We start from the raw sequence: 23,957 nt of genomic DNA on the forward strand, positions 1-23,957 counted from the left end.
GCATCATGTCTAATGAATTCCCTACTCAAGTGTTTTCTCTCTCTCTTTCTTTCTTTTTCTCTCACAAGGAGGTCAAGAGAGTAAACTTTTGATTTCCTTGTTCGGCAAACAGCCAATCTGATGGGTTGAACAAAACTGCCTGACAACCGGGCCACGCTTCATAAGTTCGAAAGTTAAAAACCAAAAATCAAAAGGGTGTTTTGAATTCAAACAGGTAATTTCTGGATTTCAGCAGCAGGAGATCACCAAACTTAAGCAGCATCGGGCGCGATTAGTACTTGGGAGGGTGACCACCTGGGAACACTGCATGCTGTTGGCATCACTTTGGCTCACATTCGCGCTTTGAAGTTGGGAACCAATCTCCCCTTTAAAAAGTCTTGCCACAGAGAGCAACAGATTTACAAACAGTACAAATGTAATTCAATCATAACAAAATAACTCACTTCACTTCTGAAATATAGATGGCGGCAATGAAAAATCAAACACAACAGTACATACACACTCAGACTGTTAGGTACACACAGAGTTACACTTCTGGCACAACTCACTAGGTAGTAAATCGCCCATAGATGGTGATAGACCTGAGTTGTGCTCAATTTGAAAGCAAAGAAAGAAGTGATTCAATAAAGTGTAAATGTCTGAGTCTTTTCTGATGCCAGAGATATTTTGAAAAACAAAGCATGTTATGGCATGGCAACATGTCATGAGAATGTCTTCATATATTGGCATCAATTCTGTTTATTTGTCCCACAGCAAGTTATATCTGATATACATAAAATTAGTGCATTGTGAGATTTAGTGTGGGAAAGAATCATATATAGAATATGTTCCCTTCTAATTAATATATTTGAAGTGAGATTTTTTGAATGAATACTTTAAGGGAGGGAGTTGCAATCATAGCAAATTCATCAGAGGTTCCTCAGAAGAATATTTATGAGGTGCATGTGCAGTTTAGTAGTATTAGTTGTCACCCTCTGAAAGAAATTTCTGGCTATGGCCCTGCACTCATAGCTACTAAAATGGCCATTAATCATCTTATTACGTCTTTACAGAAACTAGTTACAGGTTCTGATGCAAATGTTGGAGACATTTAAAAAATCAGGCAAAAACTTGGATGGGACTTACAAGAACCCACTAAATGTTAATTAGTTGAAAGTTTAAAAGTGTCAAGTTTAAAGTGTGGAAATTGTGCACGCACACACACACACACATACCTGCCATTTCGTTTGGGTGAGGTCTGGGGCCATTTTGGGGAAACACAATGCAATCTACGATATGATGGAGCTCAGGAACATCAACAGCTGTAAATTTCCTCACATCTCCAGGGTACATGCAAGGATTTTTTGTTACAAGAACAGTTCCTAACAGAAGAAAAAAAATTAAAACATAAAATTTTGAAAACTGGTGATTAAATGTTCAGCGTCAAAATAAAATAGCAATTACTTTTCTTTAGGTAATGTAGAATACCCAAGCCTCAAGTCGTGTAGATTCATTACACGTTGTTACAACAAAAGCTGTAAGTCTGAAACCCTGACTTATAGCTTCTTTGCATGGCCTATCAAGCTCTTTGGTAATGTGTTTTCTTGGTAGCCCAAGAAATGTGGTGAAATACAACTGAATCACAAATTTAAAGTATAACCTAGTTTACCTAAAAGGTATTTAAAATGATTACAAGATATACAGAAAACTGGATATTGTGAAGATATTTATTATTTGAGATGATGATTTTTTAAGGAAGGAAAAAACTCATCTCTGCCTCTACTGGGAGTTGAACCTGGGTCCCTCGATTGCCGGGTCAGTCGAGGGACCCGGGTTCGACTGCCGGTAGAGACAGAGATGAGGTTTTCCTTCCTTAAAAAATCAATGTCTCAAACAATAAATATCTTCACAACATCCAGTTTTCTGTATATCTTGCATTAACAAGTGGAGAGCGACATCATGTCATATATTAAAATGATTAGCTCATCACAAACTATCGAACACATTCGGTTTTTCCGATTTTAATGCTAAAAAAGAATGTTTTTTAGAGATTCTTATGAAGCTGAAGTATTACACACTCAAGATCAAATGTCAAAATTCTCATCTCGGTAGACATAAATAATCCATTCAATTTTGCGAAATTGTGAATGGATTATTGGACGTTTTTGAAAAATTTTGCAAATCTAAAAATATGGGTAGACTGCACCCAATATCACATGATATAGCCCAGTGGTCTTCAACCTTTTTACAACAGCAGACTGACACAAATAGTTGAACATTTTCCCAGACTCTGGCAAAAATGGGATAAATTAATTTGCAAGAACATCAAAATCTGCTAATAGCTAAGCAAATAAAAACCCATTTCAGAGGCAGTATTTTGTTCATTAACTCAATCAACTTGTAAAATGTGACATTCAAATACTTTTGTGTTAGTCATCTTAGAAGTTACATGAAGATATACAACTTCATACATGGTGTATGACGTTCACATCAACGAAATGAAAGGCCTAGTTATAGTTATCAAAGGATGTGAACATCACGGCATACAAGTCAAATCTTAGTGCAGTGTTTACACACAGGTTATTTAAATCAGAATTGATTGGGTTAAATCTAAAATTACATAGCAGCTACATGAACTGGGCAAAATCATTCACAGAGCATGGTTGAAGACCGCTGACATATATTGTCAACTATTTTTTAGTACATTGAAAACAATATTATCTTTCTTTTCATAATACTATAGATCAAGGATACACAACTTTTTCAGTCTTCAGACCAAATATGCAGTGCTCGTAGGCTGAAAAATTGATTATGTATATAGTCGTATAAATATATTCATCTCACATATTTGTCAAACACATAATTTTTTTTGGTGAAATATATTTTCGCCCATTATGAGTTGCAGTAACCCTCTATTTTCCGCAATTGGCAATTTTAGCAATAGATGTCAACTTTATTACCTTTGACAATTTTTTCAGCTGTAATTAGCACTTTTATTTGCATTTGACAAATGCAATAATTTGTGATATTCTGCATGGATCTTGATTTCCCATGTTTTTACAAAAATATGGTCAGCCCTGCCAGGGCTACAACCAACTACACTCACCTGGGGCAAACCGGTATTTTGAAGCTCCTTGCCATATAGAAGCAGTAAAAGGGTGAATTCGGCACCTTCTGGTCCAGTGCCTGAGGTACCAGACAGGCCTGCTCCCCCCCCCCCCCCCAATCACAGACCTAAGCCCAGGTATTTATAGTGTTGTATGCATTGGTACTTTTCTATCAAAACACCTTTCACAGGTTGGATGGAGCCCCCTTGTTGGGCCGCATTTGAACTGCATGCCGGAGGTTGTGCGCCCCTGCTATAGATTATAGATACCCACCATTTTTTTGCAAAAAAATTTTCATGTTCTTCTGGAAATTTTAATAGTTTTAAGGTAAATTAGGGCTGCTGATTTCGAATCTGACATTAGTTTTGTAAGATTGGCTGTTGCTTTTGAGATAAAGTTAAAATGAAAATTTCAATGCCAATACATAAGCAGCATACAAATCACAGTTTTGAGAGTATGCATTATCTCAAAAACTAGGGTCAATTTGGCTAAACAAATGCGAAATTCAGAATCAGAGCCCCGAAATAACTCTAAAATCACTGAAATATCTTTGTGCGCAAATGATTTACTCTGTTTATTTATAACATATAGTTTCATTGTGATTTGCACGTTGCTTATGGTATTACCATTGAAACTTAGTTTTCACTTTATCTCCAAAAACTGGAGCCAATTTGACAAAACCAATGCCAAATTTAAAATCAGCATCCTAAAATCATTAAATATCTTTGAGAATAAAATCAGTGTTGAGTAGTGATACCAGTATAGTCACCTTTGGAAATTAAACATATTTAAAACTTATAAATTATATCACATAAAATGTAAATAAATATAAATTAAACATAAATTTTTACTACTGACATGATATTACAGGGTTCCCAGAAAAATCTGCTTGATCATTTCTCTATTTTCCCAGACCAAAACTCCTAAAAAAAGAAAAAAATTCAAAATCTTAACCTTCCAAATGTATCTCAAGTTCCAGTTTCTTTCCTCCACAGAAATTTTCCCTGCTTTTCGTCAAATACTTTACATTATCCAGGACTTTCCCCCACCATTTTCCATTTCCCTGACATTCCAGGTTGCTAGGAACCCTGCACGAGATTAAAAAGGTATATTTATTCACCTTTTAATATTGTTGTCTCTGTTGTAGTTTCACCACTTGTCACATCTGTGGTGAATTGTACAAACACTTGGCCATAATGTAATTTTGCCGTTTCATCAAGCACTCCCAACATATTACGGCCTCTCATAGGATCAATTGCTATATTTGCTTTTGTTTTTAATGACACTAAAGAACAAGAGGAAAAAAATGGTTTTGAATCAAACTCTTGTTATTACACTAATTTAATGTAATGTAGACAATATTGGCTGGCCTAAAAAGCAATTCCTACAAAAATTTTAGAAAAATTAATATGATTTTTCATTTGCATTATCGAATAATAGGACTAAAAAGAATTGAGAAATGTTGTGAAACAGAAATAAGATTTTACTTTCAAAATTTAATTAAGGGGGCAGAGTAAAAAATGTTTAAATGTATTTTTTTCCCAACCACAAAAATGACAAATAAAACATCATACATATAAGTACATACAAACACTGTGCCGATGTTGAGCAAGGAGAAGGGCTCGAAAGAATGGTTCAGTATTAAGGTGGAATCCAGAAAATGCAAGTGTATCTATTCTGAAATCCTTCAAAGGCATTTTGAAATGCAGATATTCTGCAGCTTTCTTTTCATCTACTAACATATCAGTCAATGTCCGAAGCATATCACCTTGTAACTTCAAAAAAACAGAAGTTTTAACTCCCATTTGATCCAAAATTGTAATGAAAGGGCGATTCAACTGCAGAGGAGCTGAAACAGACATAGGAAGGATATATGAGCAAATAGCAATTGCAGAACAAGCTCAAGATAATTAAATTGCAGTGGAACCTTCCATAGCAGACAATCAATGTTATCTCACACCTCCGGTCAACAGAAAAGTTTAAAGCCAATGGAACAGGGCCTGAATGTATTTCCCTGTATATATTGACAGACTCTCCCGTTAGATGACAAAAATTTTGGTCCCATGTGTTTTCATTATCGAGAGGTTCCACTGTGTAATTTTTACAAAACAATTAAAAATATAAAAATAAAAAATTCAAATAAATCCAGCAGTACAATTAGGACATATGTACTCAAAACTTCAAAATCACATAACAATCTAATTTATATTAGTTCTACACTATATACACTGAAACCTTGATAACTCACCACCCTAAGACTATAGAAAAACATGTCCACATAAGCAGATGTCAAGTTAGTGAGGGTTTATTGCATTTCACCTTTAACAATTTTTAAAAATTGTTTATGTATGTTATATGTACCTGTATAAATACAATGTACTGTTGAACAATTCTATGTTCATTCAATCATCTACACCAATTCATAAAATGTTTAAAATTTGTAATTTTCTATGACAAGTTTTTGTATTGCCATGTTGTATCAGTTTGAAAAATATTCTTCTTCCCTTCTCACTATTTCCGTCTACTACACTAATTAAACAGAGAGAGAAGGAAGAATATTTTTGTCGGACTGACACAACCTATCGCAAAACTCTTCGCTTCACTGACTTTTCAACATGAAACAGCTCAAGTATGCTGCCCCCACTGACAAGCATATCGAAAACCCGAATTTGAGACTCCTGTCAACCTTAATCTGGCCAATCGCCTCAGTAAATGGAGATAGATTGACAGATGCTCAGTTAATTGAAATTATAGTGCATATAGATGCACAATTAAGTTAATGCTTGGAGTTTTTTCTAGAGAATTTATTCCCAATACATATATATTGGGAATATATGTTGGCAATTTCATATATATATATATATATATATATATATAAACTGAAGAGCCAAAAAAACTGGTACAGGCATGCGTATGCAAATAAAGAGATATGGAACCAATCAGAGTATGGCGCTGCGGTCGGCAATGCCTATATAACACAACGAGTGTCTGGCATAGTTGTTAGATCGGTTACTGCTGCTACAATGGCAGGTTATCGAGATTTAAGTGAGTTTGAACGTGGTGTTATAGTCGGGGCAGGAGAGATGGGACATAGCATCTCCGAGGTAGCGATGAAATTAGGATTTTCACGTACGACCATTTCACGAGTGTACCGTGAATATGAGGAATCAGGTAAAAAATTAAATCTACGACATCGCTGCGGCCGGAAAAAGATCATGCAAGAACAGGACGACTGGCGAGAATCATTAAACGTGACAGACGTGCAATTCTTCCGCAAATTGCTGCAGATTTCAATGCTGGGCCATCAACAAGTGTCAGCGTGCGAACCATTCAACGAAACATCATCGATATGGGCTTTCGGAGCCGAAGGCCCACTCGTGTACCCTTGATGACTGCATGACACAAAGCTTTACGCCTCGCCTGGGCCCGACAACACCGACATTGGACTGTTGAGGACTGGAAACACGTTGACTGGTCTGACGAGTCTCAGTTCCGATTGCTTCCAGCTGACGGACGTGTACAGGTATGAAGACAACCTCATGAATCCATGGACCCTACATGTCAACAGGGAACTGTTCAAGCTGGTGGAGGCTCTGTGATGGTATGGGGCGTGTGCAGTTGGCGTGATATGGGACCCCTGATACGTCTAGATACGACTCTGACAGGTGACAGGTACGTAAGCATCCTGTCTGATCTCCACCCTCTCTTACTCCTACGGATTTATAGACAGCCCTGCAGGATTCATGGTGTCAATTACCTCCAGCACTACTTCAGAAATTAGTCGAGTCCATGCCACGTCATGTTGCAGCACTTCTGCGGGCTCGCGGGGCCCTACACGATATTAGGCAGGTGTATCAGTTTTTTTGGCTCTTCAGTGTATATATTTCTTCTTGCAATTACAATCTTCAAAAATGCACAGAAAAAATTTTCAAAAAAATTATCCTTTTTTTTTTCAAAAACTTCTGAAAATTAATAAAATTTTATGATCTGTTTGAAATCTCAGGCATCTCTATTTAATTTGAATATTTATGTTTTTTAAATACAGTGAAACCTGTATGACAGCGATTCTCAACCTTTCTTGACCCACGGAGCCCTTTTTGGTATGTAATTTCTGTGGCGGAGCCCCATAGACCAGTTTTTTATTTATTCATTTCTACTCATTTTTATTATTTAAAAATATTAATTTTTTTTTCAAATTAACTGTTGTTTTTATATTTTCTTTGAGCGACTGCAGAGCCCCTGGAGAGTGCACACAGAGCCTTAAGGGCTCTGCGGAGCACCGGTTGAGAACCGCTGCTGTATGAATGAAACTGAACGTGAAGAGACTAAAATAATATTCCATTTTAGACAGATTTTCATTTTATAAAAGGTACATATCAAAGCACAAATCATCTATGGGAACTATCTTTTGATTTTCTTCAAGACAAGTGCGGATCCAGAGGGGCATGATTGCCCCTCCCAAGAGCAAAAAAATATGGGAGAAAATTGGTGGGTCCCATATAAAATATTGGATGATCCAATGAACCTATACAATTAAACACCACTTATTTACACATTTCCCTGGATCTGCGCCTGTTTCAAGATACAGAAGACTCTTGACTATGCGGCTCATGGCTATCCAGTCTCCGTACTAGCCGGTCTAGTAAAAATTAATACATAGTAATTTTCTGTTGTGATTCCAAGCAAAACAAAAACCAGTTTTGGGTGTGGCTATGAAAAATCAACCATTAAAATATCCCCACAATGCATTAGCCACACCTCGAAACCGCGTGGATTAGACCATAAATGGAAGGACATTCATTACGTTGTGGAATACGGCTGAAAAAAGAGAAGCCCTCGATCATCTACAAGGATTTTTAAAAACTAAAAACTGTGAGTTTTGACTCTTTCATATTAGACCTCTTTCATATCATTCATCAAAAACAAACTTTTATTAAATGATTATGCAAAATAAATTTGCGATAAATATATTTAAATAAATTTTTTAGGAATTAAACTTGCATTTTACTTCATACTGTACAGTGTATATGATTTTACGCTTCTTGCAATTAAGGTAGACAAAAGAATTTATCCTAAAACCTAAAATATGTCCAATATGTTTATTCTTGTACCATTGATTCTATAATAAATTTTTAAAATGTACATTCAGTTTAGAACAACACAAACATTTGTTAAGTACTCGCCTATACTACGAGGTCAGAAAATATGAATAGAAGCAGGTTTTTTTATAAAAAGGGTGTTTCTGATGATATGTAGGTGGAGATAGGAATTATAGCATTATAAAACTTTGGCTTATCTGTTTTTTCTGTCATCCAGCACACACTTAGGCAGGATAGTCCAGAGTCAACTGCATATTTCCTTCTCGTACAACATCTGTCACATACAGGTTCAATTGTATTCAAAAATGAATGTGAAGTTGAAGCATAAAAAACCGCAGACTTCATGTAAAGAAATGCCAGAGCAAGTTAGACTACAAAAACATATTGAATTTAAATACCTGGGCAGCTAGTTCTTGCAATTTCTAAACGAGTGTTGTTTGGTGAATCAAATTTTTTCATACTCTTTCGAAAAACTATATCAGCGTCTTTTAATGTTGGGTCAGTCACAAGCATGCCCTTGTAACCACCATAACGAATCTGGAATGCACTACAAAGTTTATCATGTCCTAGGGCATCATGGACCTGGAAGAAAATATTGAACATGGAAAACATGACTATATAATTTTTGTAAAATTCAGTCAAACCTCTGAAAGTGAACTGAAAGCGTAGTATAAAAGCAGTATGTCCGTAAAATGCAAAAATACAGTAAAATTGCTTATCCACACATTATAAAATTGCATATATGGGTCAGTCTCAAAAAAAAGTGTACACACTACATTTTTGAAATGAAAAATTCAAAGTTGAATTTTCAAAATTAAATTGATCTCAAATTATAGCCAATGACTTGAAGCTTAATATTTCATAAATATATTTCACTTTTATTTTGTAGCAATAGTTCGGGTTTTATGACAGAAAATCATGGATTTTGTCTATTCTGTTGCGAAAACAAATGACTGTAAAAAAATTATTATTATTTCTGCTGTTTTTTGATCTCTTAAAATATTGAACTCAGCTTATTTCTCACACATATGCTAAAAAAGGCAGTTTACAATTTTTTTTTACTTTTTCTTTCTGTCGTTTTGATGGTTTCTCATGATTTTTTCGAAATGGAAAAGTTTATTTTTTACACACAGGGTGATTCAGAAAAGATTGGAAAAACTTTGAGAGGTGGTATAGTACTAAAAAACAATTTTCATCAAAGAATGCATGGTCTAAAATGAAATGCAAACGTGCTAGCGCATTTCCAAACAGCTGTCCGCAAATGTTAAAACAGCATTCCTGTTTAAATGTATCGAGAGAAAGAGAGCATCATGCATGCAAATGTAACTGGGGCAGAAGAAACCATATGCAAAACTGTGTCATGGTGAATAAAAGATGCAGATGCCAACCCCCATTTCACACCGCTGCTGATGCAAGCATGCAAATGTTTTCGGATTGCGCAACCGCCTGTGGGAAAAACACTCGCCTTACATTCGTGCTGTCTCTGTGGTACTTCTGTTTGCAGCTCCATAAATGAAAATGCATGTCTGCTTTTTCAGTGTTACTAAAGTGTGCTATTATCCCATACATTACAACTGTTAAAACGGTTGCGCGCTGGAATAACTTCACAGGACTGGCATCTGTGCCTCTTGTTCACTGTGACATAGATTTGTACACAGTTTCTTCTTCCCCACGTTATATATTTGCATGCATGGTGTTTTCTTTTCTTCCCAATAGATTTCAACCAGTATGCGGTTTCAATATTTTCAGAGCGGGCATTTCAAAACATGCTAGCGTTTTTGGATTTCCATGTTAGACCACGCATTCTTTGATGGCAATTGTTTATATTGGTGTGTACTATCATCTCTTAAAAGTTTTCCCATCTTTTCTGAATTACCCTGTATATTTAGCTACTTAAAATCAAAACCTTTTATTTCTGACAGACAATGGGTTGGTTATTAATAGTTTAACATCTTGGTTTAAAGTGTAGTTAAATTTTTCTGCCTGTGAACTGCAAAAATGCTTCCCGTAACAGAGTGGACACCATTGTAACAGTGGAACTGCAGAAAGAGTGCACAGAAATGTTTAACTGAGAGAAAGCTATTTCAAATATTCCGAATAGGCCATGCAAATTCACTTTTATTTTCTCAAAAATTATATACAAAATGTGATAGGTGACCCAGAAACTCTTCTTATGACCTTTGGAAAACATCCCACCCACATGACCAAATTCTAAAAACACGTCCACCCCCCCCCCCTCGTAGTTTGAATTTTGGTCTAGTAAAATTATTAAAACCTGGTCAAAGTGGACACTGGACTTGCTCAGCTGTACATTATATCATCAGGATGATTTTTCTTTTATTTCAAAGTTTTTTTGTTGAAATTGAATAGTAATTTGACTTTGGTATAAATCTCGCATTTATGCCTCTCACATTAGTGATCCAGAGTGGAATGGAGAGTAGAACCTGGAAACCAAAATAATATAGGAAGATAATGGTTCTGTCCCATAAAATACTGAATGTATTGTCATATAACGACCTTTACTCATACTAAAATGCCCCTTACGACTGATCTCCCTGGATCTGTGTCTTTCAGTGCTTTTAACGATCTGTACTACTTTACTTTTGTATTTAATGAAAAAATAACATGATGGAGAATGTGGTAAAGGGTTTACATTGAGTAGATAACTTATCAAATTCAATTTAAACTTTCAAAAACCTTTTAATTTAAAAAAATTTACTTTAAATCATAGTTTCCATTCTGTTGCATTGCTTGAGTTATTCGAAGACTAACAGAGAGTGGACAAATTAGCATAAATTATTATTTTTTTTCATTTTAAATTTAAATGATTGATGAAAACTTTTTTTATATTTTGAAGCATATCTCCATACACAATCCTTTGATGATATAGATGGAAAAAAAATTGTAATTATTTATGATAATGACGTAACCGAGTGGACATCTGACAGAGAAGAATCTGGTACTAAAGACAACATGAAAGAAAGTCAACAAAGTCATTTTGCAAAAGTTAAATCCAAAATTGTTGACTAAGCATTAAAAGTAAGCTTTCGATGAGTTCAAAAGTGTTATCAGATTTAATCTAGTATAAAAATATATTTCTCGAATGACCATAACAGAGTGGACATTTTAAAATAGGAAAAAAATTTGGGACACAAACAATAAAATAGTTTTTCATAAGAAAAAAAAAATTTCAAAATTTTATTGTCAGTTTTATTCATCTATGGCACATATATAAAACGCGATTCCAAGTTTTTTGAAAAAAAAATTCCAAAGTTCTTTGTTTAACACTTTTTTGAAGCTGGGACAGCCAGATTTTGGTTTTTGCTACAAACAATGATTTTTTTTAAGTCAGATACCATCTGAAACAAATTAAGAAGTACCACATGAGAAAGAATTAAATGAAGAACTAGAAGAAAATTAAAATTACAACCAGAGTACCCTGAAATTTTGTAAAAATAATTACAAAGTCTCGGAAACGGTTTGTACACTTTTTTTTTGGGAATGACCCATATACAGCTTCTTACATGTAAATTTCACAAGGAACATCCTTTCTGCACATAAATAGGTGGACAAGAAAATATTCAGTTTTCTCTGTGTCATTTTGATTGTGTTTGAAGATTTTTTCACTAACAATGAGCGCATCCAATTAAAAAGTTTTTTTTTCAACTGAAAACGTATCTACATGTCCGATTTTTCTCACATCAGTGTATAGAAATGGAAAAGGACTAGTAAAAATTGTTCTCTTAACCCACTATTCACTTGAATATATGACTAAACTGGTTTTCATAACTTGAACAACAAATAGAAAAATCATTATAGGCCCAACTCTCTAACTGTATACATCCAATTTTGATAAAAGTTTATGATAGTCTTTATCACACTATAGGAAACAGAAAAACATGCGAAACAAACCATTAAATTTTGCACTGACAACACAAGCATAAAAAGTCTGAAAAAAGGATACCAAAATTAAATGTATAGTTAAAATAGTACTTCAACAGTAAATTCCGCAGAGGAATAGGCTATATACAAGGTGCAGTTAAGTAGTACCGATACTCCAACAGGGAGTGTGATCACCTTGGAATAGCAATACAAGACCTACAGCAATTTTGCTCGCTGTTAATTAAGTGGTCAGTTAGTAACATGTGAACATCCCACTGTTCATTTAAAACAGTTCTAGACTCTTGTAATGATATGGGAGGGGGGTTATAGGTCAGCAATGCCCCTCTCAAGAGCATCTGTCATGCTATATAAAATATTGTTTCAAAGGGACCCTGCAGTTCTATTTTTAACATATAGCTCCACTAGGTGAGCTGTGTCAAAGGTGGGGGGAGAGGGATAGGTATTATATAAAAGCAATACAAATGTATTGACAACTATGGCCAAATACAGACGAAGAAAAGGATCCAAAATATCTCCTTGATACTTTCCCAAGGGTTTCATGTGGCAGGCAAATCATAGAGGTTACTGTGGCCATCTGAGGATATATCTTTAAGGTGGCATACATTCTAAGTCATTTGAAGCATACTGCTCCATTCATACATGTTCCTCTTTCCTGCATATTACATGGAAGCTAGCAAGTATTTGACTCTCTTTAGATTTAACATGTCAGGAACAATTCAACAAAACAGAACAGTAGCTCATCCATGAAAGTACAGACCTTCACAGATTTTGAATCTAGTTCACACATGACTGTGTGTGTGTCAAAAATTTATAAGTTCCCTCTTCAAGGAGCAAACAACGTCTGTCTGCTTCCGGCCTATTTTAAGTCAGCTAATGGATCTGGCTGTAACTTCATTGGCGAATGTTGGCATGAGAGCATTCCATTCTAACAAATTGGCAATCTTGAACTATTTTTATCAACCTAAACACACAGATGAAAGACTGGCTACTTAAATACCCCTGGTATCATGTCGTATCATGAAATTTATCCCAGCATCATTCTTTTGGATATCATTCCTCCATGCCGCTTAACTTTTCCAGACACTTGACACATTCATGAGTTTCCTTTTTTTGAATTGACATTTAGTATGGTTATCATGGCTTTTGCATTTGATGCTTAAGCTATGGAAACCAGTGAAGTAACACTGTTGATATATTCACTACTATAAACAAATAGTGAATGTTCTATTTTTCATACAGTGAAACATATACTCAAGGGACAAGAGGAATGTAGTTATAAAGGATTTGTCATTATAGATGCAATATGCAGTCAAATTTGGTTAATTTGAAGTCCAAATTCACTAGAAAAAAAGTTCAAATTATCCAAAATTCAAATAATCTTATTAATATATCCTGGATCAGTAAAATGACTACAAATTGCAACATAATCATTAACATCCATAAAATAATAATTATCAATCATTAAAACTTTATCATCAGTTATGAAACTATTCACCAAAGTTTAATAATTATAATAACTGATTTTCAATGTTCTGGAATCAGCATCACTTCAGGATTTCTTGACCATGTCCAAAGCCCGATTTACAGAAACAGTTCATGATCATTCCCTCATGGAAACTTTTTTATAAATTTTGCTAATCATTCTTGCATTCTTATGCTATATCAAGAAAATATACTTCCATTAATGAATTATGATCTGAACTTTCAGATACTTTCCATGCCCTTAATAACAACAAAAAGATTCAGATTAAATTATACAGATTTTTGATGCACTCCAGTTGAACAATGTTAAAATGGACATAAAATTCAAAGAAAAAGTAGAGATAAACTGAATTTTCAAACTTTTATATGTTTTTGAAAATTTTGCATAAAATCACTACCGATATAAGCAGTGTAGGAGTATATGAGGGTTCCCACTGGCTACTAATTAATTGTAGCAATTAGGCTAATCAGACAAAAAAAACACAAAACCAAATGAGAAGTTTAGTCAAAAAAAATTTACAAGGTCTTTTGAAACATTGGCGAATCACCCAAAAAAGTATGCTTTTCATTTACTTGTCAAAGGAAACATTTTTTAGTGATTTCGTGCAATGACGATTGACAGCAGTAAAAGACTGGTACATATATATATGCATACAATAATCAAGTCAGGGTACCTCGACCTTTAGGATTGATTCACGCTGAAAGTTATTCACATTACGAAATTCTTGTATCTTGAATTGAACTTTTTTTTCACAAAATAATGGAGACTACATACACACCGCCAAAACATACAGAAAAAAAAAATCATTCAACATGGTAGAGGGAAGTGTATTTTGTGTGAAATAAAAGTAGAGTTTGAGATAAATACATACTTGTACCAGTACAGTTTTCCAAGACTATGTCAAGGGAAATTAATTATTAGACAAATATAGTATGCAGTACAGTCTGTCTTTCCGCATTGACTTGTTGAAACCACTCAATCTTTTATAATTTGAATGAATCTATTATGAATTTTCCTCATGGTTTCATGCTTGTGAGTTGAATATTCGCTCATAAGTTATTGAACAAAGGTTTTTTGCTCCTCTAACTTGGACCACTCGCAAAAGTACATAACAGGTCGAGGTTCCACTGCACTTGAACTTAAGGCTTAGCATTGTTCTGATTTTCAAAAAATGCTCAGCTCAGAACAAAAACACATATTTTACCTTTTTGGCAAGGTTCTCAGATATCTTCCCCACTCCATCTGAGAAACAGTATGGCTTATTACCTGGATCACGTCCATACTCTATGTCATTTTCAGTTCTCACCATACTGCTGAGGAGGGGTACAGACACAGTGTCTTCAGTTTGTGTGAAAACTTGTCCCATTCGAGACATGAATTTTGCTACACAACGAATGTGAGAGAAATCACCCATCCATCGCCTTATATCATATGCATCATATCCTTTATCATCTTTAGCATACATCCAAACTCCATGGTCCCTGATCTGAGAATTTGACCATCCAAGAAACTCATAATTTCTATCACTTATTTTCAAACCATTCATTAATGGGATCTTGATAGCGTTTATGAAAATAGCTTCATCAGCATTTGTCGCATAAAAACTGAGAGGAGTGATATTATCATCTCGGAATACAACCCTGAGAGCATATTCTGAATTGAAATTTCTTAGAACACGGTTTTCAAACATGAGTTCAGGTGGCAAAAGCATCAGTCTTGTAGGAGTGATAACAACTCTTCGAATTTTGCGCAGTTTTCCCATGGAGTCTCTTTTGAAAATCTCCCTCTCATTTTTTTCCTTTTTGCTATGAAAGTTGTATAATACAGTGAGAGCACTTCTAAAATTTATGAGATTTCCGCAATCGACAGCAAAGTAAATATCAGTCAATGCTTGCTCGAGGCATTGTTCATCCGCAAAGTAAGATGGGTTGTGCCAATCAGAAACATTATTACTAAGTGATTCTCTCCTAAGTTGCTCAGCTACAAAGAAATTTCTGTTAACCAAAGCGCTAAACATATAACTGCAAGAGAAATAAGAAAACTCTACATTGGGCACAAGTGGCAACTCTTCAAAAACCCTGTTCTTAATCTGGCCATACATAACAGGTAACTCGTAACACCGATTACGGATCCGACTGATGATTTCTTTAGAATGGTTGAGGGGCAGAGTGAGGTGAACAACATTTGATCTACCAACGATTCCAGCAGGCAGGTAACTCAGTTCACATACTCTGTATTCAAACAGTTTTCTGTGTTTCTCCTCCACCAAGAAGAGTAGCGGGGGATGTATCAAGACAAGATACATGTGGTCATGAGTTTTTCCCTGTGTTATGATAATCTTGTTTATACTGTCATAGTGCAATAAAATCTTTTCACATCCTTTTGATTCAGATGAATTGCATTGTTTCTTGCGATTGCTAAGTTCGTAAAGTTTTATTTCTATTTTTTTTTCATCATGATAGAAGTCAATGCATACTTGACATTTATTAGCAATATTTTCAGTGTAAGTGATAAAGGTCCCACTAAATGGCAACACTCCAAATTCAGTAGTAACGCACAGAACACCCAGATGTTGAGGAACACATGTCCGAACAAAAGCTTCCAATACTGACATAACAAGCTGTGGCATATCATCAGCTTCGAAGCCCTCTGTTATGTCTTTCCACAAATCAATCAATTTGAAATATGCTTTTTTAGTTGTTTGGAAACAAGTCTCGGTCTTTACAGAAACTTGAGATCCAGTGATTTGAGGAAATGATCTGTCATCTTTCATGTTGAGGACTTCTTCACTTTTCACAATGAACCCATAAGAACCAAGTTTAACTGCCATGGCCGCCATCTTTTTTGGCACATGTGAAATAGGATCCGATTCTGAATGTGCTTGCCGTGAAGGAGGAAAATAGATTCTGAAGTTAATTGTCGATGACATTATCACTGAAATAAAAATCAGAAAAAATATATATATTCAGTTGTTAATGTTTTACTTGAAGAAAAATTATAAGAGACTGAAACACATTGATTTATTTCACAACAAATACATCACGTATCAGAATGGTACAAGATAATAATATTCAGAAGTTCTGAAGTATAAAAGAGGACTAAAATAACTAATTCTTTTAAATATACATACATAAAAGAAAGGCACTGATTCTCCAAAAGAATTCTATTACCAGTAAAATTATTTATTTATCAGTCACTAAGTTTCTTCCCCCCCCCCCCTCCCGATTCTGTTTCTGGAATTTAAGTTTGCAGTCTTCATGAATAGTTTTAAAACAAGACATTTTACATTTTAATCGATGGGGGATATGGTCAAACATGGTCTCTTTGTGAAGCAGTAGTAATGTGCCCCCCTCCCAAGAGATCTGTCTGTCACACAGATTGAACATTAGCATTTAAGTCATGGTGTGAAGCAACGTGATGGATCCTTACAAAAAAAGACATGCAAAGAATAAGCTCAAATGCATAGGTGCCAATTCCCAGATGAAAAATCTGTAGTTTATCATATGATGAAAGATTTCACACTGAAGAAAACATGTCATACAAATAAAAGGAGGGAAAATTGAGGATTTTTGGGATTTCGTTTGATGACCACATGGCCCTTTTTTTCTGGGATATTCCTGTACTTTTTGCTGTTCAGATTTTTTTTAGCAATGATTTGCTTGATTTTGACATCATATTTTGTGACAATTACAGATTTTTTGCACTTCAAATAAAATTGATCATATTTTTCCTGAGAAAACGTGGTCAGCCTGGAGTTGCAAGGGCAGAAAGAATATTTTTTTAGGCATTTTTCATTCAAGTGAAGCACAATTTGAAGATTTTTAGGAATTTTTTTATAAAAATCCAAAAGATTAGAAGAATCTGGGTTCCGAGTGGAAGATTTTAGTAAGGTTGAAAAATTGGAGACCTTGCAAATTGACACCTATGCAAATGTGAAGGGATAATAGGAGTTCAGTCAATCATGAGTTTAGTGACTGCAAAAGTGTTAGGAATCATAATAGATTTTTTTAGATATATGAAGGTGATAACAATGTGGATCAACATTGGAAGTGTCCTCTATGGGCTTGATTCCTTGTGTAGAGGCACTTAAATTTTTTTTCCTGGATTCATCTTCTCATCACCCAGATATTAAAAACTTTTGAATAAATAGCGGAAAGTGACATCTTCAGATAAATAGCCATCTGGTGGCAGTGTCAGCAATTACGAGCTGTTGGGGAATTACGTCTGACTGTTCATGTACAGTCCCATTACGCGCATACAAGCTCTAAGAAAAGAGGTTTGCTGCCTTTGTAGCATGGTGATCTAGGTTAGGGCACGCTCAACCGGCATGTGAGAGGACATGGGGTTGATTCTCTCGAGATACAGTTGAATTTTTGTTCCTGAATTCCCCTTCGCATCAGCCAGATGTTAGAAACCTTTGTATAGCTTAGTCACCCGCAGGCATGGCTACAATGTCATAATATATGGCCTACAATTGAAGACCCCTCTGTAAAGGATTTTCTAATGAGTCAGCACATACCAGAATATTTTGTGCATGTGTTACCTAATGTGATGTGAAATTAAATACTGTACAATAAAATTTTTGAATCTCTCGGGCTCCCACTCAGAATAAGTTCCTCTGCAGAATTTCTGACAAATCAGTACATTCCAGATTATGTGCTCGCAGTGTATATGTGGGTCCTAACGTATTTATGTTGTCAGAGTTTTGTTTGTTTCATGTTCTTGCTGGAGCTCATTTTTTACTGTGTATCATGTCCTGTTGAAACTTTTATATCAAGCTACACCTAAGTGTTTTAGAGCAGTGTTTCCTCAAATGCCAGGCCCTGATATCAGTCAAACCAGGCCATGAGTTGTCCACTGTTTCATTTTTACACATTCATTCCCCATTAGTCATGTGTATGACAGGACCTTGCACTCACAAAAACAAAATCAACTGGCCATGGGCTCCCAAAGGTTGAGAACCACGGTGATGAAAAATTAAAATTTGATTTTTGTAGCAGGAAAAATTATTTTTGTAGCAGCATTTATCAATTTTGTAACACTTATAAATACATATAAATAAAATACACTTTTTATACACATATATGCAGTAGCGTACACAGGATTACTTTTTACTTTAACAAACAGTGTTATTTCAACTCAACAGAAGAAAGGCGGCCCCCAAGACAGAAAATGCGTAAAGATTCCTCCCTAGAATAAATTTTGGTTTTGGTTTGTTTGTTTTTTTTTAATTTTTAAATCATAAAAGAATTTTGAGAGACTTCTTGATATTTATATTTTTACATTCTCTAAAATATCAACAAATGAGAGGCTTTTAACATAGACACATTTTTAACACATGGTATTTCAGATTTCAAAAATAATTTCAAAATCAGTGTTTTTAGTAACACTTAGTAAACACTTTAGTAATCCTTAATTTAAAGAAAAATCACTACAGGAGAGACTTGAAACACTCATTAGGAAAGTAATTATTTTTCTTGTTTTTGCCGCTGATATAAGTCTAAGCAGAGCTTTTGTTCTCTTCAGTTTCAAGCATTTTTGAACGTTTGATCTTGCTTCTTTCACTATAATTTACCCATTTCATATTTAAATTGATAAGTGCTTCTTTTTGAGTTTGCTCTTGTTCATTACCTACTTGTTTTGCGGGGTCATTCTTAAAATATGTATTAGAAATTCTAAGGTATTTAATGTAGTGATTAAAAATTATAGGTATTCACTTATTTCGTGACCCTTTTCTCATTTCGTTACTTTTCAGGGATTCTGTAACTTTTCCATGATCACAGACCCTGAATTTACCGACAGCTTTGCATCGCAACTCCTGACGTGAAGACAGATTTGTGTTTGTTTGATCTGTTTTTCCAGTGCGATAATACATTCTTTTGCAAACTTTTCTATTCTGTTAAAGGATACACGAATGTTTCGTCAAATACAGCCAGTCAGGGAAAATAGACAAATAATAAAAGTAAGGAATGCACAAATTGAACGAGTCAATTTTTTTCATAAAAAAATAGATGGAAACAGTGATTTAAGGCTTTTCATTGTTCTGCAGATGAGCCGCAATTCATTTAGTTTGACCCCAATTTGCATAGTTTGATATTATGATTGCCAGAAGCATATTAAGATAAAAATATTACGTTCTACCAGATATCATCCATTTTTTATTATTTATACAGGCAATGTGCATTACAATGACATTGCCCTATCATTCCACAGAAAATGAATGTTATATTAGGAGGTCATTATATCCAATGTTTGGAAAAAAATGTTTCTTCATAGAATTCATATTTGACTTAGTCGGAAGCCTGGGCCGCCAAATCCTGGGGAGGGGGGGCCCTCAATCTAATTTCATTTGTGGGCCAAAAAATCAAATTGCGGGGAAGACAAATGATGTTATCGAAAAGTCAGCGTCCATTGTGATGCAACTTCAGTTTCTTCAAGGAAAATTTTGTTTTTTTCGCAAGGTGGCACCGAATTGAAGAATTTCAGTGTTTTTGTAGCAAAATGTAGCAAATGTCTGAAATTGTAGCAACTTGTAACAATTGAGCAGATTTCCCACCCCTGGAGCCACTGTCTTAGAGTGTTTCTTCCCTGAACTCTGCATAGAGCCCTAAAATTTCACATGGTTTTAAGCCTTCTTTAGAAATATTTTTTTTATAATAATGTGCAGTGCAACATATTTTTATACTTCTTTTACACTCATTGTGCTACTGAGTGCAGAAGCGGATTGCTGCAGACAAAAGGTAATACATTTCAAATATTCAAACCAGCGGCAGTAACCATCAGAGAGAGACAACCATCAACACCCCTACTCTTCTGAAATGAAATTCTGGCTTATATTTGGTCCACATACATATGTTATAAAGCCATCTGAATAATTTCTTGATGCAGTTTATTGACCAGTATGCATTAACTGTTGTTTTTTTTAGGACTTTTTACAAATCTGATATCAACAAAAGAATGCTCGATTGCATAACTTAATGAGTTTTCCTCATGGTCAAAGAAAAAAAACCATACTGAATGTTTAAAAGTAGGAGAATAAATTAAAGTATCAAACACATACACAGACATTTTATCATTTCATGAACGATTACCAACCTTCCTGCTGATGATTCAGGAGAGACATATAGAGCAGCAAAACCAACAAACAAGTGGCTTTTCAACTTTATTCCCCATTTTTTTCTCTTAGACGCAATAATTCCATGGATCTTGATTTCGGTTTTAATGAGAGTGGACTTCGCTTACTAGTTTTGAATTCTTCATTTTTCCTAAGTCATGCATGGACTGATGGAATGACCGCCCAATCTTCATGACAAAATCCCAGTAAAAATCATAGACCTGCAAAATTTGCAAGAAGGAAAAAATGAGTTTGAGGGATCATAAAAAAGGCATGAAGTATGTGACTAACTAAAGATATAAGCACCCAAAAAATCATTATTTTGTCATTTTTATGGTTTCGTCTGGTTTGTGTAGTATTTCTGTCTTTAGTTTGTGATTTTAAAGACAGAAATGCTAAGAAATGCTACCTAGCCTGTTTTCTTAGTATTATGTCCATTATTATTAAATAAATATGGTTTTTTTTAAATGAAAAAACCCATTGCATACTACATCTACAGCTAATACAGTGGAGCCCAGATATAACAAATTTTTGTGTGCGTGCGTGTGAAAAACCTCTGTAATGCCCGATTATTTGATATTACAAATAAAGAATGTATACCCATATATCAGGGTTCTCCGTGACTTTTTATCAATTCTAGTGATTTAGCAGATTAGATGGAAAAAGTTGTAGCCAAATTAGAGAGAACCTAAGCCAAACTGACCTCGTCACAAAATTCAAATTCCAAAACAACTATGTAAAATGGACAATTTGACCATAAAGAGACCAAATGGATACTCATGATTTGGCAAATTCGATCTTTTATGTATTTGCCAAATGAAATACTTTGGTACGATTTAGCACAATGGCGATCAGCAGCTTGAACCCTGTCATATATATTCATTACATGATAAATACTCATGTTTAAATAAGAGAAATATATTTCTCTTATTCAAACATGAGTATTTATCATGAGAGACAATTTTTCAAGTATATATACTTGAAAAAATTGCCTCTCAACTTATGGTCCGCAGACTAGAGGTGTTCTTCAGATAGATTTGAGAATTTAATTATAATTAAAATGAAATTTATTCATGTATGTCATAAATATTAATGATATTCACAATAGGGTTTGAATGAAATATTAAATCAGTAGTTAACAAAGTATGCATCACAGCTCTTAGGGGGTGTCGCCCATATCAGAGGCAGGTTGTCCTGGTGTGTGCCTGTTCAGTGTTTTGAAATGATTCTTTATTACGGGACTGGACAAATCCCAGGCCCCAAGGCAACTAAAAAATTGACGTTGGCACCAAATTTGTTTCTTTTACTCATAACAACTGAAGTCTGGGGACAGCACAAATTACCTCCTCCTCTCAACCAGATCATTGAGGCTGCTTTGCCTCAATGAAGAGATTTTAGCATGTGGTCGAAAAAGACCTGGACCATGCTGGAAAATGTGCATGTATGTGTTGTGAAGCAAACTGCAGTTTCTGTGTAATGCATGTTATTACACTGCCATTTGCTGTCGTTTTTCTAACTATGGATGGAGTGTAATGATTGAATATTTGTACCGTTGTAGGCCTGTTGCTCTTTGTGGTGAGACTTTTAACTCGGGGAAATCAGAATGCATTCCCACCTCAAACTTGAGAAAAATCCATCTCTGCCCAGTGCCGTCTTACGGCATGGGCCCACCCAGGCACGGCCCGAGGGCCTCAAGTGAAGAGGGGCCTCACAAAAATGAGATGTAGTTGAAATTTTGGAAAATTTGTTTGGTAAGGGCCTCAGAAAAATCAATTGGCTTGGGGGCCCATGATACTCTTAAGACGGGCCTGTCCTAAGCCAAACGAGTGACTACCTCTATCTGTAGCTAGAAATTGTATTCTAGCTATAAATGGCGCTGACAGAGCACACCCATAGCCTTTCTCGGAATGATTGAGCAGTACTTCACATTCAGACTTTGTTTCTGAAGAACTTTTGATTTTAATGGAACTTAATAATAAGAAAAAATTACATTCTCGGCAGAAACTTCTGATATTCATAAGCAAGGCAATTCGCTATAAACGATATTTTAACACAATTTTGGTATTGCATATTCACTGGGACAGAAATTCGTTATAGCCGATACTTCGTAATACCCGATTTCGTTACAAGCGGACTCGATTGTAACGGAGAACCGGGTTCTTTTTTAATAAAAACAAGTTAAATCGTAAACTTAAAAATTAAATTATCTCAATAGTGTTTACCTTTCTAACGATTAATTATTTTCCATCTCAATAAATGAATAAACGGCGATAAAAATAGCACTTTGCACTCGTTCCAACTTGCCAAACAGTCTTCGTTTCCGAAGAAACCGACTGAACACATTAGGTCGGCGTAAACTTCACAGTAAGGAAACTAAAACAGACTTTTTTTGGGATTTCAATCAAAACTATACCTGTTCAAAAGGGCGCGCAGAATCTTTAAACCCACTTAAGAAAACTTAAGATTATTTTCATGAATCCATATAATGCATATCACTTGTATGGTCAATGTCAAAATTTTCACGTGGGAATAAACTGACTATATATTCAGTGATGAATGGGACACTTGGGTATCGTCTTTGAAATTGTGACCATGTAACCCGTATTTACGGAAACATTACGTCATTACGTCAGCATCGGGGGGAGGGGGGGGGTTCGGATTTGATGACAAGGGGGCGGGGGGGGGGGGGGGTTTGAAGGTTGCTTACGTCATCAACCACCCCCCCCCCCTTTTTGAAGATATGAAATATTCTAAGCTGCTGACGAAATTTTGCTGACAGGGAGGGAGGGTCAGTGTTTTGCTGACAATGGGGGGAGGGGGTCAAAAATGGCTGAAAATCTGTTTACGTAATACTTAAATGGCCCCAAATGGAAAAAAAACCCTTTGGATAGTTATTCGGCACCTGAATTTTTCCTATTGCCAAGTCCCCTACAGAGCCACTTTAGTGATCTCTAAATGTTTCACGGATCTTTCAAGTGCTCTGGAAATGTGTCCGGGCCACTAAAGTGCTCTGGAAATGTGTTCGAGCCGCTTAAGTGCTCTGAAACTGCTCCACGTATCACTCAAGTGATCCGTAATTATGTCACGCATCACTTAAGTAATCCGGGAATATTCCGTGGGTAACTTGAGAGACGTAGAACCACACTGGGGTCCGCTTAAGTGCTCTAAAACTGTGCCACATGTCACTCAAAGGATATCTAAATGTGCCACGGATGATTTAAGTGTTCTGGAACTGTGTCGCAGCTTACTTTAAGTGATCTTTGAATGTGAAA

The 23,957-nt window shown here is 35.3% G+C and overlaps 1 protein-coding gene across 1 annotated transcript in view; it reads right to left on the reverse strand.

The window, feature by feature from the left end:
- The window catches only part of LOC149087112 (uncharacterized), a 33,760-nt gene extending 10,734 nt beyond the window's left edge, over positions 1–23,026 (reverse strand). The window contains exons 1-7 of the mRNA XM_089231353.1: positions 22,908–23,026; positions 20,667–20,906; positions 14,776–16,505; positions 8,584–8,767; positions 4,675–4,935; positions 4,207–4,371; positions 1,215–1,361 (exon numbers count right to left, since the gene is read on the reverse strand). Coding sequence (XP_089087479.1) covers positions 1,215–1,361; positions 4,207–4,371; positions 4,675–4,935; positions 8,584–8,767; positions 14,776–16,505; positions 20,667–20,694 — 2,515 coding nt within the window. The 5' untranslated portion in view covers positions 20,695–20,906; positions 22,908–23,026. The remainder of the gene's footprint in view (positions 1–1,214; positions 1,362–4,206; positions 4,372–4,674; positions 4,936–8,583; positions 8,768–14,775; positions 16,506–20,666; positions 20,907–22,907) is intronic.
- Positions 23,027–23,957: the final 931 nt, after the last annotated feature.

The sequence above is a fragment of the Pholcus phalangioides genome, unplaced genomic scaffold (genome assembly GCF_987345545.1).
Source record: "Pholcus phalangioides strain wild (caught in Gottingen) unplaced genomic scaffold, Ppha-v1.0 ptg000004l_1, whole genome shotgun sequence".
NCBI classification, from domain to species: Eukaryota; Metazoa; Arthropoda; class Arachnida; order Araneae; family Pholcidae; genus Pholcus; species Pholcus phalangioides.